The sequence below is a fragment of the Leiobunum rupestre genome, chromosome 9 (genome assembly GCF_980474605.1).
Source record: "Leiobunum rupestre chromosome 9, qqLeiRupe1.1.hap1, whole genome shotgun sequence".
NCBI classification, from domain to species: Eukaryota; Metazoa; Arthropoda; class Arachnida; order Opiliones; family Sclerosomatidae; genus Leiobunum; species Leiobunum rupestre.
In genome coordinates, this window is record NC_143392.1 from 37,204,010 (window position 1) to 37,219,205 (window position 15,196).

Here is a 15,196-nt window from a genome sequence, read left to right on the forward strand (position 1 = left end):
ACAGGTAGAACGGTTCAGTAACTTCACGCGACATAAAAAGAGGAAAACTTTTACGTTTGATGGCATCGTTTCATTGTTCGCCTAAAACCCACGCCGCCGTTATCGCGAATTATATTGGCAATCTAAATTTTTGAAAGAGTCCACTGTTGATAAAAAAATATCACGTTGTACCAGTAGAACAATTTTATACCCGTAGTGGATTATGATTCGGTACAATCGACCGAAAAAATGTTCGGATGATCATAAAAAAGTGGACTAAAGCTTGTTTCACACTCGACGGAAAATATGGTGGAAAGACGATAATAAACGCCGAGCTGAAAATTGATTCCCATTCGATATACCGCTTACGTTAAACTTTACGCTGCTAATTTTCCGTCGAGTGTGAAACCAGCTTAAAGCTCCCTTTTTTACGGCAGCACATAAGCAGAAACCCAACCGCTGCGACTCCGGGCTTGCCACAATATTTTCAGATTGAAATTCCCATACTTTTCCCTGATCACTTTAAGGGTCAAAATTAGAAGCTTTTAATCTTTATTTTAATTTCATCATAAGCTAATGAATTTACTTCAAACTTAAATTTGTAGTATAAAAGGTGACTGCTTAGGTTAGTAGGAAGACTGGGTTTTAACGTATTTCGCGCCAATCACTCCTAGCTTCTGTTAAACTTGGTCGCAGAAATGTTACGCAATAAAAAAACGTTTTATTGCAGGGTTCGAATTACTATGATTACAAAATATATCGCAAAACTTTATAATAGTCATAAGATTTCCAAGATAAACTTAAATTACCTTAATTTTCCTTGATATTTTACGAATTCTTAAAATTCCCCCGACCTTTCAGGTCCATTTCTTAAATTCCCCCGACCTTTCACAGGTTCATTTTCAAATTCCTCCAGACCTTTCACAGGTTACTTTCCAAATTCATCCAGACCTTGCACAGGTTAATTTCCAAATTCCTCCAGACCTTGCACAGGTTAATTTCCAAATTCCTCCAGACCTTTCACAGGTTCATTTTCAAATTCCTCCAGACCTTTCACAGGTTCATTTTCAAATTCCTCCAGACCTTTCACAGGTTCATTTTCAAATTCCCCCGGACCTTTCACAGGTTCATTTTCAAATTCCCCCGGACCTTTCACAGGTTCATTTTCAAATTCCCCCGGACCTTTCACAGGTTCATTTTCAAATTCCCCCGGACCTTTCACAGGTTCATTTTCAAATTCCCCCGGACCTTTCACAGGTTCATTTTCAAATTCCCCCGGACCTTTCACAGGTCCATTTTCAAATTCCCCCGGACCTTTCACAGGTCCATTTTCAAATTCCCCCGGACCTTTCACAGGTCCATTTTCAAATTCCCCCGGACCTTTCACAGGTCCATTTTCAAATTCCCCCGACCTTTCACAGGTCCATTTTCAAATTCCCCCGACCTTTCACAGGTCCATTTTCAAATTCCCCCGACCTTTCACAGGTCCATTTTCAAATTCCCCCGACCTTTCACAGGTCCATTTTCAAATTCCCCCGACCTTTCACAGGTCCATTTTCAAATTCCCCCGACCTTTCACAGGTCCATTTTCAAATTCCCCCGACCTTTCACAGGTCCATTTTCAAATTCCCCCGACCTTTCACAAGTTCATTTTCAAATTCCCCCGACCTTTCACAGGTCCATTTCTAAAATTCCAACCGAGCCTTCTAGGCCAATTTTCTTATTAACCCGACCTTTAAGGCCCATTTTCAAATTCTCCCAACGTTTACGGTTTTAGGCCGATTTCCAAAAGACCGTGAAATTATAGGAATATAGGTGAAAATAAAGGAAATTATAAGAAGGCTTTAAAAATATAGGCAAATATAGGAAGTCTGGTGACCCTGCATTTTTGAGCCCAAACCAGTTACGCTTGAATATGAAATAATTGAAGGTATTCCACCCTGTTTAATATCCACCTAGTATTATTTTAACCGATTCTAGCCGAAAAAATATAAGATTGAATTCGGTAGATAAAATCGGAATTTTAGTCCAATTAACTAGCGTACATTTGGATAACCCTACACGGTTGATTTAAACACTTTTCGGATAGAAACAGTGTAAAAAAAAACTAAAAATTGATAAAATCAGTCCTCGCTATCTTCCGACACGAAAAAAAAACGTGCTATACTCGCCACTTTTAAACATTACATACTGATCGAAAACTAGTTTTCCTAACTTAAAATCGACCAAAAAAACCGCTCAACTTAAAACGAAAATTTCATTGAAAATATCGCGCCGGAATTTCAAGAATTTCTGATTGGTGACGTTAAGTACCGCTTGACGAAACGCGCGCGAAGCATTGTGGAAACCTATACGTCGTACGTACGCAGCTTAACCTCGCTAACAGGTACGTTTCCCGCTATACAGGTACAACGTCAAACCTCACCTCGTAATCGCGTCCATGGCAATGCGCGGGTACAGTTTGTCGTACGCGTAAACTAAATAGAATTTCAGTTAGCGGTAGTCGAAAAACCCCTGGTAAGGCCACCTAGCGGCGATAGGGACAGCCCGCGTACCCGGGAGCGTTATTAATTCAGCTTCGCTTTCTAGCCGGCACCCGCCGCTTTATATAGGTCAGAATGAGGCCTGTAGGGGTTACCCGAGTCGGGAGAGAGCGGAAGCTACCCGACTACCTTACATTCCAATAACGAAAAACTTACCAACGTCAATCGGGTATCCGAAAAACCGGTTATTCCAATCAAAATACACTTAACGCGCCGTTTAAAACTCGAAACGTAAGCCATCGACGAAACACTATCTGGCTCAAAATCCGTACGATCTTTAAATCCAGTGATAAATAATCCAAAGTAAAGATTTACGCAACGTAGAGATGATTAATATCAAACCTCACGACATCGGAACGTAGATACGTAAGGAAATTTCTATAAAAGAACCCGCAAAAAAGGGAGTGTACGTCACCTATTCGACGAATTCATACGCGGGTGGGTACACAACCTACGTCATAGACGTACCAAAAGCGTAAGCCGTTAAACAACAAAGCGCGTCAACATCGAGTTACGTTTAAAACGACTTATTCCCGTAAAAATCCCTTCCAAGATAGGACCAAAAGTGTGCCGATCGTTCGAGTGGCGGAGCTTTTAATGACTGTGGCGGAAGAGAAAAGTAATAATCGAGAAGCGAAAAAAAACCGAAATTATACTTTCGATGAAAGTATTATTATTAGACAGGTTTTTCGAGCTCTACCCTTACAATCGAGACATTATCAAAGGTGGGCTAAAAAGCAAATGATAAAATCTCGCGTAATCAGGAAGCCAAACACGTATAGGATGTTTTCGTTTGTTGCCAAAGTTCTATTCGTTTTCAATACCACGGAGTGACCCCGTTCCGAAGACCTTTCGGCTTATTAGATTAGTGAGGAATACAACGTAGACACGACGGACTGTTGGGCTTACCAGGTTTGATATTTCCGTGAAATTCCGCCGCTCCGCGTGGAATGAGAGAATGGACAAAGATACCTCTGTGAAATCCATCCTCAAACTGATAGCGTTCCTGTTCAAATAAAAAAAGAATATTTGGAATAGTTTCAAGCGAATATGACTCGAGAGATAAGATGAAATAAAAAAACAGGAAAAGAAATACGTTATCTTAGAAAGCGGGTGATCGGGGAAAAAACGGTAGGCGGTTTTCTTTGTAGATAAGGTCGACGTATAAAATATGTATTAATTCTACGATCGGTTGACATTCTCGTCAAAGGGAAGGGTTAGGTAAAGTCCAAACGATTGTACCTTGGACTTAATTATCAGTTGATTATATTAACCACCCACTGACTTCCTCGCCTAATCTAGCTAGTCGTAACTGCGTAATACACACCTCAGCCCCGGGTTACCACGAACCCTTAGCCGATAGCGACACGCCGATTCAAATATTTCTCCATTGAAATCCTTGAAAAATATATTTTATCACGACCGGTAGATGGAGAACTACGCCGATATGGAGAATATCGAGATTTCGAACGGACGCCGATAACCTACAAACTGGAAGTTACTGGCGGCAAAATGAATTGACCTATTTTGGTCTAATACATAGCTCCCTGTAAAGGGTTTTTCGCCCTCAGGCGCCGGACTGTGACGTAGTAGCCCGCCCTTCTTTCTCTAAGGGGCGGGGAAATAAAAGTAAAAGGTATTACCGTGTATTCGTAGAGTGTCAGAGTGGACTAGGAGTGCCCCCGGGATAATGTACTATTGTAGAGATATTAGTTTGCTAAATGATGTTACGATTACGAATGAATCACGAGCATTGAACGTAAACAATTTAATTCTACTTATAACGACGCTTGCTTAGTTGTAAACGTATGATATGTATACTGCAATGACAAAACACCTGCTTATCCTTGCCAACCGCTAATAGGCCAAGATGAAAAATCAGGCTCTAAATTACGCCGGGTTCGTACAAAATTTACGGAATTAATTTCCCTGACCACTATTCAAAATTTTCCTTGACAATTTTGGTACAGTAAATTAAGTATTTGAGGTAAAATCTTGCAAATATTTAAAAAACAAATCTTTAAAAAAATTTATTTGCCTGATTTTTTGGGATCATTTCCAAATTTCTTGAATTTTCTCTGACTTTTTGGAACCATTTTCAAATTCCCTGACTTTTCCCTTCCCTTTTGGGACCATTTTCAAACTCCCTAACTTTTCCCTGACCTTTTGGAATCATTTTCAAATTATCTGACTTTTCCTTGACCTTCTGGAGCCATTTTCAAATTACCCGACTTTTCCCTGACCTTTTGGAGCCATTTTCAAATTACCTGACTTTTCCCTGACCTTTTGGAGCCATTTTCAAATTACCTGACTTTTCCCTGACCTTTTGGGGCCATTTTCAAATTACCTGACTTTTCCCTGACCTTTTGGGGCCATTTTCAAATTAACTGACATTTTGGAGCCATTTTAAAATTCCCTGACTTTTCCAGGTTTTACAGGTTATGTACGAACCCTGTTACAGACTTGTTTACGTTTTTCAGTTCATTAAAAAACGTTAATATATATTAAATATCAAAATAACTCTAGCCTGGTACTAAATGTTGACTTATTTTAAGGCGACTTTCTAAGGTGGCCGGGTTACAGTGCGTAGGAGGGTGGTGGAAAGCGCTTCATGCCTACACTCACTACTACCGTTACCCTCTACAAGTTTTTAAGAAAAAGGGAAAACCCATTTAAAGGGAATATAACCTCAGATATTTGGTGTGGAACCCCAACGTTTGCAGCTCTGACCGCCCTAGCCTTTGGCGCCACTGCACAGGGAAATTTTAAAAATTGAAGGGGTCTTCAATAAAGATTCCTTTGCAAGTTATATTCCTTTTAACCAGTGGGGGAGAACTTGCAAACTCAACGCGGAAGGAGTTGTTCCGAGATTTCACCCAAAGCCACAAGCTGGGATCGAACCCGGCTCTCTTCTTGCTGCGATTGGAGAGTGCTAACCACTCCGCCACCCACTAAGGCTAGACCGAGCTGCTAACAATTTCCTAAAAGCTGTACACCGATTACAGACTTATGAAATTGGGTAAAGCCATAGCTGCCATTGGCAATGCTAAATTTGTAATTATTTACGTAATCAAAGCTACAACTTGTACAATTAATCGAATTACCCCGGGTTTGAACCCTTCTCCTAAGAAAAAAATATTTATCTTGGAACCCAGAATTATCGATATATCGCAACTTATTGAGAAATCGTGTTTAACTTCCGTAATTGATCCACGAAATCACCGGGAAAAAAACCTGATAAGATATAAGTGATATCAGAAGAAAATAATCTATGTTTTACGGGAGAAGTATTCACTAGCTCCTAATACAGACTGAAAGATACCTTTAAAAATGACGTTTCGAAATACGTAAAATATAAAATAGTTATTTTCTAAAACTATCACATCAGTAAAGTATGGCAGTTTGACCATTGAAAAATGCCTCGAGCCTGAATTTCTAATAGTCTAGACAGATACTTATCTCATAAGACTATTTAATAGACTTCTGGTGATATTTAAATCTAGTACATTCTGCTAAGTAATTTTGAGCCTCTCAATTTTCCTTCAAAATACTAACTATTCAAATAATTCCAAGCATTAAAAATAATAACCCTTTAGTATACGTATTGTTTATACAGGGTTGCCACAAAATTTTCGGATTCAAATTCCCTGTTTCCGTGACCATTTTAACAGATTTTCCCTGACTTTTTAAGGCCAACTTTTTTTTCCTTTTATCAAAAGTTAACAAATTTAAATGGACTTATATTTCAGTAAAAAGATTATTGCAATGTTGAAAAAATTAGTTAAACTTTTAAAGATATAAATGATAATCATATAATTTGTCATAGATCTAGAGTAAAATTACCTTTCAAAAGTCTTAAGAGAAATCGAATTCCCCGACTTTTCCCTGACCTTTTACAAATTCATAAAATTCCTTGACCTTTTCTGGACGTTTTAGGCCCATATTGAAATTCCCCGACTTTCTAGGCCTATTTTTAAATTCCTCGACTTTTTAGTCCCACTTTTTAATTCCCTGCCTTTTTAGTCCTACTTTTTAATTCCCTGCCTCTTTAGGCCCACTTTTAAATTCCCCGCCTTTTTAGGCCCACTTTTAAATTCCCCGCCTTTTTAGGCCCACTTTTAAATTCCCCGCCTTTTTAGGCCCACTTTTAAATTCCCCGCCTTTTTAGGCCCACTTTTAAATTCCCCGACCTTTTAGTCCCACTTTTAAATTACCCGACTTTTTAGGCCCACTTTTAAATTCCCTAAACTTTTCAGGTCCATTACTAAATTCCCCAACTTTTCAGGTCCATTATTAAATTCCCCGCCTTTTCAGTCCCATTATTAAATTCCCCGCCTTTTCAGTCCCATTTTAAAATTCGCCGCCTTTTCAGTCCCATTTTTAAATTCCCCGCCTTTTTAGGCCCATTATTAAATTCCCCAACTTTTCAGGTCCATTATTAAATTCCCCAACTTTTCAGGTCCATTATTAAATTCCCCAACTTTTCAGGTCCATTATTAAATTCCCCGACTTTTCAGGTCCATTATTAAATTCCCCGACTTTTCAGGTCCATTATTAAATTCCCCGACTTTTTAGTACAATTTTAAAATTCGCCGCCTTTTCAGTCCCATTTTTAAATTCCCCGCCTTTTTAGGCCCATTATTATATTCCCCGACTTTTTAGGCCCATTATTAAATTCCCCAACTTTTCAGTCCAATTTTAAAATTCCCCGCCTTTTCAGTCCCATTTTAAAATTCCGCCTTTTCCCTGACGTGTGGCAACCCTGTTATATTTAGGCAGCGTAACAACCCCTTCCAATCTAAAAAGATAGAGAAAACGAAAGTCAACTCACCGCGACACGAAACCCGAAACTGGCATTAATCTTTTCCAACGTGACTTTGTACACGCGTGGTTCGTTCGTCGATTCCGAGGTTGACGAGGAAGAGGTAGTCTCATTACATCCATCTCCGTTGGCCAAAAAAGCGCGGCGATTCTCCGCGGTGGAGGTAGAGGTAGTCGCGGATCCCCAGCGTCCCTCCGACAGCTCCGAATCGCTCGGAATCCCCATTTCCTCAATTTCCTCGGCGCTGGCAGCGGGTGACGTCGTCGCCGAGGTCAAAGGTGGTAGCGGGGTGACGGACTGAGAATCGTCCCAGCGACTATCGAGCGATATCCCGCCGACATCGTCCCGGCTTCTGCCGTCGCGAGAACGGGAAATTTCCAAAGACTTAGTCCCGTTCGGCGTGGAATCCCCGTTGGAAGCGGCGCTGTCGGTGGATAATGAGGATTTATACGTGTTCTTTCTTCGGCGTCGAGCCGGTACTGGAGGAGCTGCGGAAAGAAAAGACAAGAACGGATGAGTGAGGAGGCGAGACGGATAAAGGGATGAAGAGTGAACCGAACAACGGGACGGCGTCGGGACCGGAAAAAACAGCGGAGGAATCCGGTACAAATTACCGGGGCCCGCGCAGCAGGGGGCCCGGGTTTCATCAAACGAGGTATACTTCTACAAGTTGCTCCCCTAACAGCTATAGCTATCTTCGGTAGTCAAGGCTCCCTTGGGGCACGAAATTAACGTTTTAGAGTGGCCCAGGCCCGCTCTCTTCAGTCATGGATAGATCAATTATACCATGGTATACCTTGAAATTTTAAAGGGGTTCCGAAATTCTAAGAAAAGGGGCCCGAAATTTATATTTTACCTGGGCCCGGGCCGTCACTCTTCGGTCATGGGTAGGCCGTTAAAGCATGGTCTACCTTGAAATTTTATAGGGGTTCCGAAATCCTAAGAAAAGGGGCCTGCAATTAACATTTTACCGGGGCCCGGGCCCGCTCTCTTCGGTCCTGAATCAATTAAACCATGGTCTACATTGAAATTTTAAAGGGGTTCCGAAATCCTAAGAAAAGGGGCACGAAATTAACATTTTACCGGGGCCCCGGCCCACCCTTCGGTCCTGAATAGACCAATTAAATCAGGGTCTACCTTGAACTTATAAAGGGGTTCCGAAATTTTAAGAAAAGGGGCCCACTCTCTTAAATCATGGTCTACCTTGAAATTATTAAGGGGTCCCGATATCCTAAGATAAATGGCCTGAAATTAACATTTTACCGGGGCCCGGGCCCGCTCTTGTAGTATACCAAGTAGGCCACGGTCTACCTTAAATTTTAAAGTGAGCCCCAACCCTACGAAAGGATGCCCAAAATTTTTAAATTAGCGATAACTCTGAAGATATAACTTTTCAATTCCTTAAAATTCTACTAAATGTAGAGGGATCGTAGAAATCGGAATCCTTCCAATGGGCCCTAAAGAAGAAAAATGGGGGCCCCACTTACTTAGTCTAACTTCCTAAACCATGTCTTAACGGGGTATTATATTGGCACCCTCATGCAAGAAAGGGTTAAAGATTCTTATACCTTCTGAAACGAGTCATCGACCGAATAGTATTTACTTACAAAAGCAAATGTCTGCTACTGACAGCTGTGGATTTATTTTGGAATGCGGATTGCGTTAAGCGAGACCACAATTATAAGGGAAAATTGCGAAAGCTACGTTATACGGCGAACCTAAATATATCGGAATGATATTAACAAAATGAAATACATGACGAAAGCGAACTATATTATTTCCTTGACTATTAGCGGGTATCGAAATCCGCGATAGTCGAGAGTGATTAGTGAAAAATACTTCTCCAAAAATGAAGTAACTGAAGAAGTGGGATTTATATTAACCTAAATAAGAAAGTACCTGTTTCTGACGGATGAAACGGCACAAATGAAACGCATTATATACACACCATTGCGAAACTAGACTAGACTTTGTTTCAAGCTGAAATATGGGAATCGCTATTTTCCTACCAAGATAGTTCCGCTGCCGTGGTTTTATCTATCGGTGGAAAATTCTTACTATGAAACTCCTGAACAGGGCCGATATAAACCGAGTGATAAGACATCCGCACTATGATATTTTCAGTTTCAAACAGTATGGAACTCTCGACCAGGGCATAGAAAGACGGTAAAAGACCGATAATCTACACAGTCGCACTATAGCTCCTGAACAGGGCAGATATAAACCGAGTGATAAGACATCCGCACTATGATATTTTCAGTTTCAAACAGTATGGAACTCTCGACCAGGGCATAGAAAGACGGTAAAAGACCGATAATCTACACAGTCGCACTATAGCTCCTGAACAGGGCAGATATAAACCGAGTGATAAGACATCCGCACTATGATATTTTCAGTTTCAAACAGTATGGAACTCTCGACCAGGGCATAGAAAGACGGTAAAAGACCGATAATCTACACAGTCGCACTATAGCTCCTGAACAGGGCAGATATAAACCGAGTGATAAGACATCCGCACTATGATATTTTCAGTTTCAAACAGTATGGAACTCTCGACCAGGGCATAGAAAGACGGTAAAAGACCGATAATCTACACAGTCGCACTATAGCTCCTGAACAGGGCAGATATAAACCGAGTGATAAGACATCCGCACTATGATATTTTCAGTTTCAAACAGTATGGAACTCTCGACCAGGGCATAGAAAGACGGTAAAAGACCGATAAACTACACAGTCGCACTATGAAGCTCCTGAACAGGTAAGATGAAAAACGAGTAATAAGACAGCCGCTCCATGATATTTTCAGTTTCAAACAGTATGGAACTCCCGAACAGGGCAGATAAAGACGGTAAAAGACCAGGAAATAACACAGTCGCACTATGATATTTCCAGTTTCAAGCAGAATGAAACTCCCGACCAGGGCAGATAAAGACCGAGTGATAAGACATCCGTACTATGATATTTTCAGTATCAAACAGTATGAAACTCCCGACCACAGCATATAAAGACCGTGTAATAACACAGTCACACTACACTACTTTCAGTTTTATTTTAGTTTTTTCTAACCCTGCGGACCAGAGCAGATAAAGACCGAATAATAAGACAGGCTCACTGATATTTTCAGTTTCAAGCAGTATGTATAGCTGGGGGTTCCATCTAACGGTACGAAAATGGCCGTATGAAAATTCTTATGACATTTTAATTTGTCTGAAGCAGACGCTAGATCATAGGAGCTATCTCGGAGAAGCTGGCGCCGTTACGCCACCTAGGCTTCGCCAATTTAATCGATGCTAATACAAATTACGGGCAAAATCTTATTGATATTTTCAACTTACAAAAATAATTACGCACAAAAAAAACTGACCTTGAATATATATTTGTAGCAGTAGTAACATACCACCAAATAGTGTTAATTTATCCAATTTCGCGATAGAAGGATCAACAGAAGGAATATCCTAAATATACTGAAGACAACTTAAGCGCGAAACCAAATCTACGGGATAGTTTGCGGGAATGAAAACGCAATTCGGCATTGCTTACGTCAAAGATTAAAGATAGTTGTTAGTCGAGTTTTAACAATTTACCGGAGGAGGGTAAAGTTTGCGAGTTTTGGTGTGTATACTTTAACGAAAACAGAGTACCTCCTTTTAAAAGGATACCGACAGGGTAATTAATGTGTATGTTCTTTTTATGGGAATGTAGTCGAAATATTTCAACTCTTCGTCATCGAAAAAGGCGGGCTAAAAATACGGTCCGCGAATCCCGAGGGGAACTCATTTTCTGCCAAGAACTTAAAACTTTAAAAATGACGATTCCAAAGCGAAATCCTAAACGTAACGGATAGTTAGGAAGTTCAATAAAAATATACGCGAGGCGAAGAAGACTACCACTTGGGGATAGCTGGAAATGGGCATACTTATAAATTGCTCTAAGGGAAAGTAATATTTAAAGATTCAATTATATTTTTATTTATAGTAGATTGCCCCTAGGAGCAACAAACACAGTACAGGACACAAGGAGAACGCAACCCGTCAAAAAACGTTCATTTTCTAGCGTACATGTTTCATTGGTTAGACGCTTTAGCACCTGCTGCCGTCGGAAGGGGGAAAATCGTAAATTGTCATCCCCCCGCCCGTAAAACGTTCAGCGTAAAGGCTCGTCCAATGAAATTTGGAAACAACACGGCGTTAGCGTGTTTAAAAGCTAGCTGCGTTCTCCTTGTGTTTGTTGCTCCTAGATGGCCCCAAATTCAAATATTTGCTCATTAAAGGAACACAAACATGTAAAGAATAGCCATAATAGGTTCGATTTTAATGCTTTTATTAATAGTAGATGGCGCCAGTTTAAATAATTTACTCATCAAAACATTTAGAAGTAAGTCATTAGAGGTTCAATTTTAATGTTTTTATTAATTCTAGTTGACGAATGTTTTATCTCTTAAATTAAAGGGATACAAACACTTAAGAGGGAAGTCATAAGAGGTTCGATTTGAATGCTTTTATTAATACTAGATGACGCCAGTTAAATATATTTACTCATTTAAAGGGAAAAACATGTAGATTGATTCTGAGGGAAGCCATAAGAGGTTCAATTTTAATACTTTTATTCATAGTTTGCACCGAAGGGAGGGGCCTATGGTCTCCAAGGAAACTGGGAGGGCGATCAAAAATTCAAACCATTTCGCGCGTAGCTACTAAATAGGTAGCCATTTTGTTGGTAATCTCGTCAAAGCTACAAAACGTATTAGATTTATGCTTTAAAATTTTAAATGGGCCCTAAACAAAGCCAGATAAGATTCTAAGGCCGGGTTATTTAAATCAAATATCAAATTACGACAGAAATATCTACGAAAAGAAGTTAACAAAGCTTATCAAAGTTAGGCCTTTGCGGTCATCCTTTTTACAATTACCTTCACTATCGAATAAAATAAACAATTTTTAACCAGGCAGATAACCATTTTTAACGTGAAACTAATTTCTTAATCATTTGAAAATAATTAAAATCCGCAAACAGACGATTGAAACTGTTAACCCTCCCGTTTTACTAAGAAATCTACACCTTCAAAATGGCGGCAAAGAACCGTTCATTCTTGCTCAAATTAAATATTTATTCTTGGTTCTTATATCTATACTTGGAACTGCGTCATTGATGACGTAGGGATGCAAACTATGTATTAATACTAGATGACGTCAGTTAAATCAATTTACTCATTAGATTGACACAAACATTTAGAAAGAAGCCACAAGGAGTTCCATTTAAATGCTTTTATTAATACTAGATGGCGCTAAATTAAATCATTTCACTCATTTTTCTACACAAAACGTCTGAATGCAGTCAGTTAGTTAGTTAGGAATATAAGAAGGCTGATATTCTTAAACCCATCCACTCTTCACACAAGACAATCACCATATATAAATACCAAGTATGCGAGAGTGGTACCGGAGGCTGAAGTTATACTCTCATTTTCTTAGGTACCCAAAATTCCCGAATACATTATTGTTTGTATGCAAATACTATAAACAGAAGTTCAACTCTGTAAAAATTCCCCATACGAGAAAAGATACTTTTCAGCGTTTCAGACTGTTTGCGCCATCTAGTAAGACTTTCGAGTATTAAAAACATCTTCCTTGAATATAATACGCGCATCGGTTTATACAGATAAGAAAGTAATTGCAAGACGGAGCAGCCTACCACTAGGGAGTTACTTGTAAACAGAAAAGTTAAAGACCACCCGTAGTTTCAAACGATGCTTTTTAAGTTCTCTAAATACAAGGCTTAACCTCTTAAATATTCACAAAAGAACTATTCCCAGAAGTATTTACAAGAAGATAAAGAATTTTAGAACGCTTCATTTACGATCCTTCGAACGATAGTAAAAAGAAAATTTATAAAAGTAAGTTTCACCCCCATAATATTGCAATTTAAAAACCGTTTTCACAACTTATGGCGGCGTGGCAAGAATTTCGGAAAAATAAAATTGTTCCAGTTTAAAAAATATATAAATACATTTACCGAAAAAAGTGTCTTCCAAGAAGATACCGGATAATAATATTTCTTTCGCGACGAAAGCCAAAAATTAACTAGTATTTCCCGTGAAAAAATGGCAAAGAATCACTTAACCACGCATCTTCCTCAACAAAAAATAAGACGGGTAGTTTTCTCTCTGAAACTTCTTAGACGGAGAAAGTTTAACTTATTCGGGTCATCCAATGAAAACAAGTCATTTCTTGGAAGGCACGGGAAAAAATATTTGAGTAATATTGAGTAGGTTTCAAAACGGCGCGCCAATGTTTTAACAAAACTCAGTAGCGGTATTTAACGTATAGCGGCTGATTTCGTCATATTCCGATCTTTAGTAAGGATAGGGTGTCCCCGCCTTCGACTTAGCTGTCAAGTAACAACGTAGTATTTTTAAGTAGTTGAAATGTGAAATCGGGTTTAAGAATGAGGTATTAGGGGCTCGTGTCACATGTGCTAAGGGGAGGGCGAGCGGCGCTCGACGCGACCCTGGTGTTGGTTTTGGCGAAAAAGGAATGTTAATGGTTGCAAAAAAATTCTCTCCGACTTAACCCTTTGCGCGACAAGGTGACGGGTTGCGAATATTAAATATGTATGTGCGTGTCGCTCTGACACGTTTAAATATCGCGCTCTCCGGGTCATAACACAGAAGCACTCAAAATTCGAGTCTCTTGAATTATTTGAGAGGTTAAGCATTCAAAATACGTCTAAGGAAAACGAGGGGGTAGTCACTTAGAAATCTGGTTTACAATTTTTTCTGATTTCCAAATATTTCTTACATATTTCCGCTATTTCTTACAAATTTCCGATTTTTCCTACATATTTCCGATATTTCCTACATCATTTCCGATATTTCCTACATCATTTCCGATATTTCCTACATCATTTCCGATATTTCCTACATCTTTCCGATATTTCCTACATCTTTTCGATATTTCCTACATCTTTTCGATATTTCCTACATCTTTCCGATATTTCCTACATCTTTCCGATATTTCCTACATCTTTCCGATATTTCTAGATTTCCATAAATATCACAAATATTTCCGTTAATTTCTCCTGTATTTCTAGATTTCCGGAAATAATTATTTCCATTTCTCACTATTGTACACCACATTTCTTAAGTTACCACCCCCTCGAAGGAAACCCGACTTTAGTATTCTTACGCCTACTACGCGTAATTCTAGAAATAGCTAGGCTTGGAAAATGCTTTCAAAAAGTTAGATGTACTGGACGTATATATTACTAAAATATCTCGCTTTCAGAATCTCTCCAGTATTGATTTCAGTATACGGCATCAAAAAAGCAAAACGGAGTATTCAAAAAGCGGAGAATTTGGATTGCAAATTAGAATTTATGTACTGTAAAGTTTTGAAAGCCAGAGTCCTAGATTTTGTTTTGATTCTACGATTGGATGTTTTTTCAGATAGTAGATACATATTCCAACTTGGATGTTTTTGCAAGTTGAAAGATACGAGATAAAAATAAAACTTGAGTTTGGAATATTTAAATTTAAAAACCAAAATTTTAAAGCAGTTTTTAATTGTCTTCGAAAGGACAGACAATTTTTATACATTTCAAGAATCATAGGACATGAATTTCTAATAAAAACCTAGGTTTAAAATTTGTTAAATAATACTATTTTTAAATATATCGATTTGAAAGGCCAGGGTTATGGTTTTTGATTTATTTTTTAAATTTGAAAAATCGATTTATTTTAATAAAAAAGCCACAAAATTATTTGAAAGCAGATGCACTGAATGATAATTTGGTAATTAACAAGCCCTATTTCCGTAATTCAAACGATTGTGTACCTTTAAACTTAATTCATTTA

The 15,196-nt window shown here is 38.9% G+C and overlaps 1 protein-coding gene across 1 annotated transcript in view; it reads right to left on the reverse strand.

Moving 5' to 3' along the window:
* LOC149927334 (tyrosine-protein phosphatase non-receptor type 13-like) overlaps positions 1-15,196 on the reverse strand; it is a 48,147-nt gene that overhangs the window by 5,754 nt on the left and 27,197 nt on the right. The window contains exons 20-21 of the mRNA XM_090159087.1: positions 7,354-7,832; positions 3,432-3,528 (exon numbers count right to left, since the gene is read on the reverse strand). Coding sequence (XP_090015213.1) covers positions 3,432-3,528; positions 7,354-7,832 — 576 coding nt within the window. The remainder of the gene's footprint in view (positions 1-3,431; positions 3,529-7,353; positions 7,833-15,196) is intronic.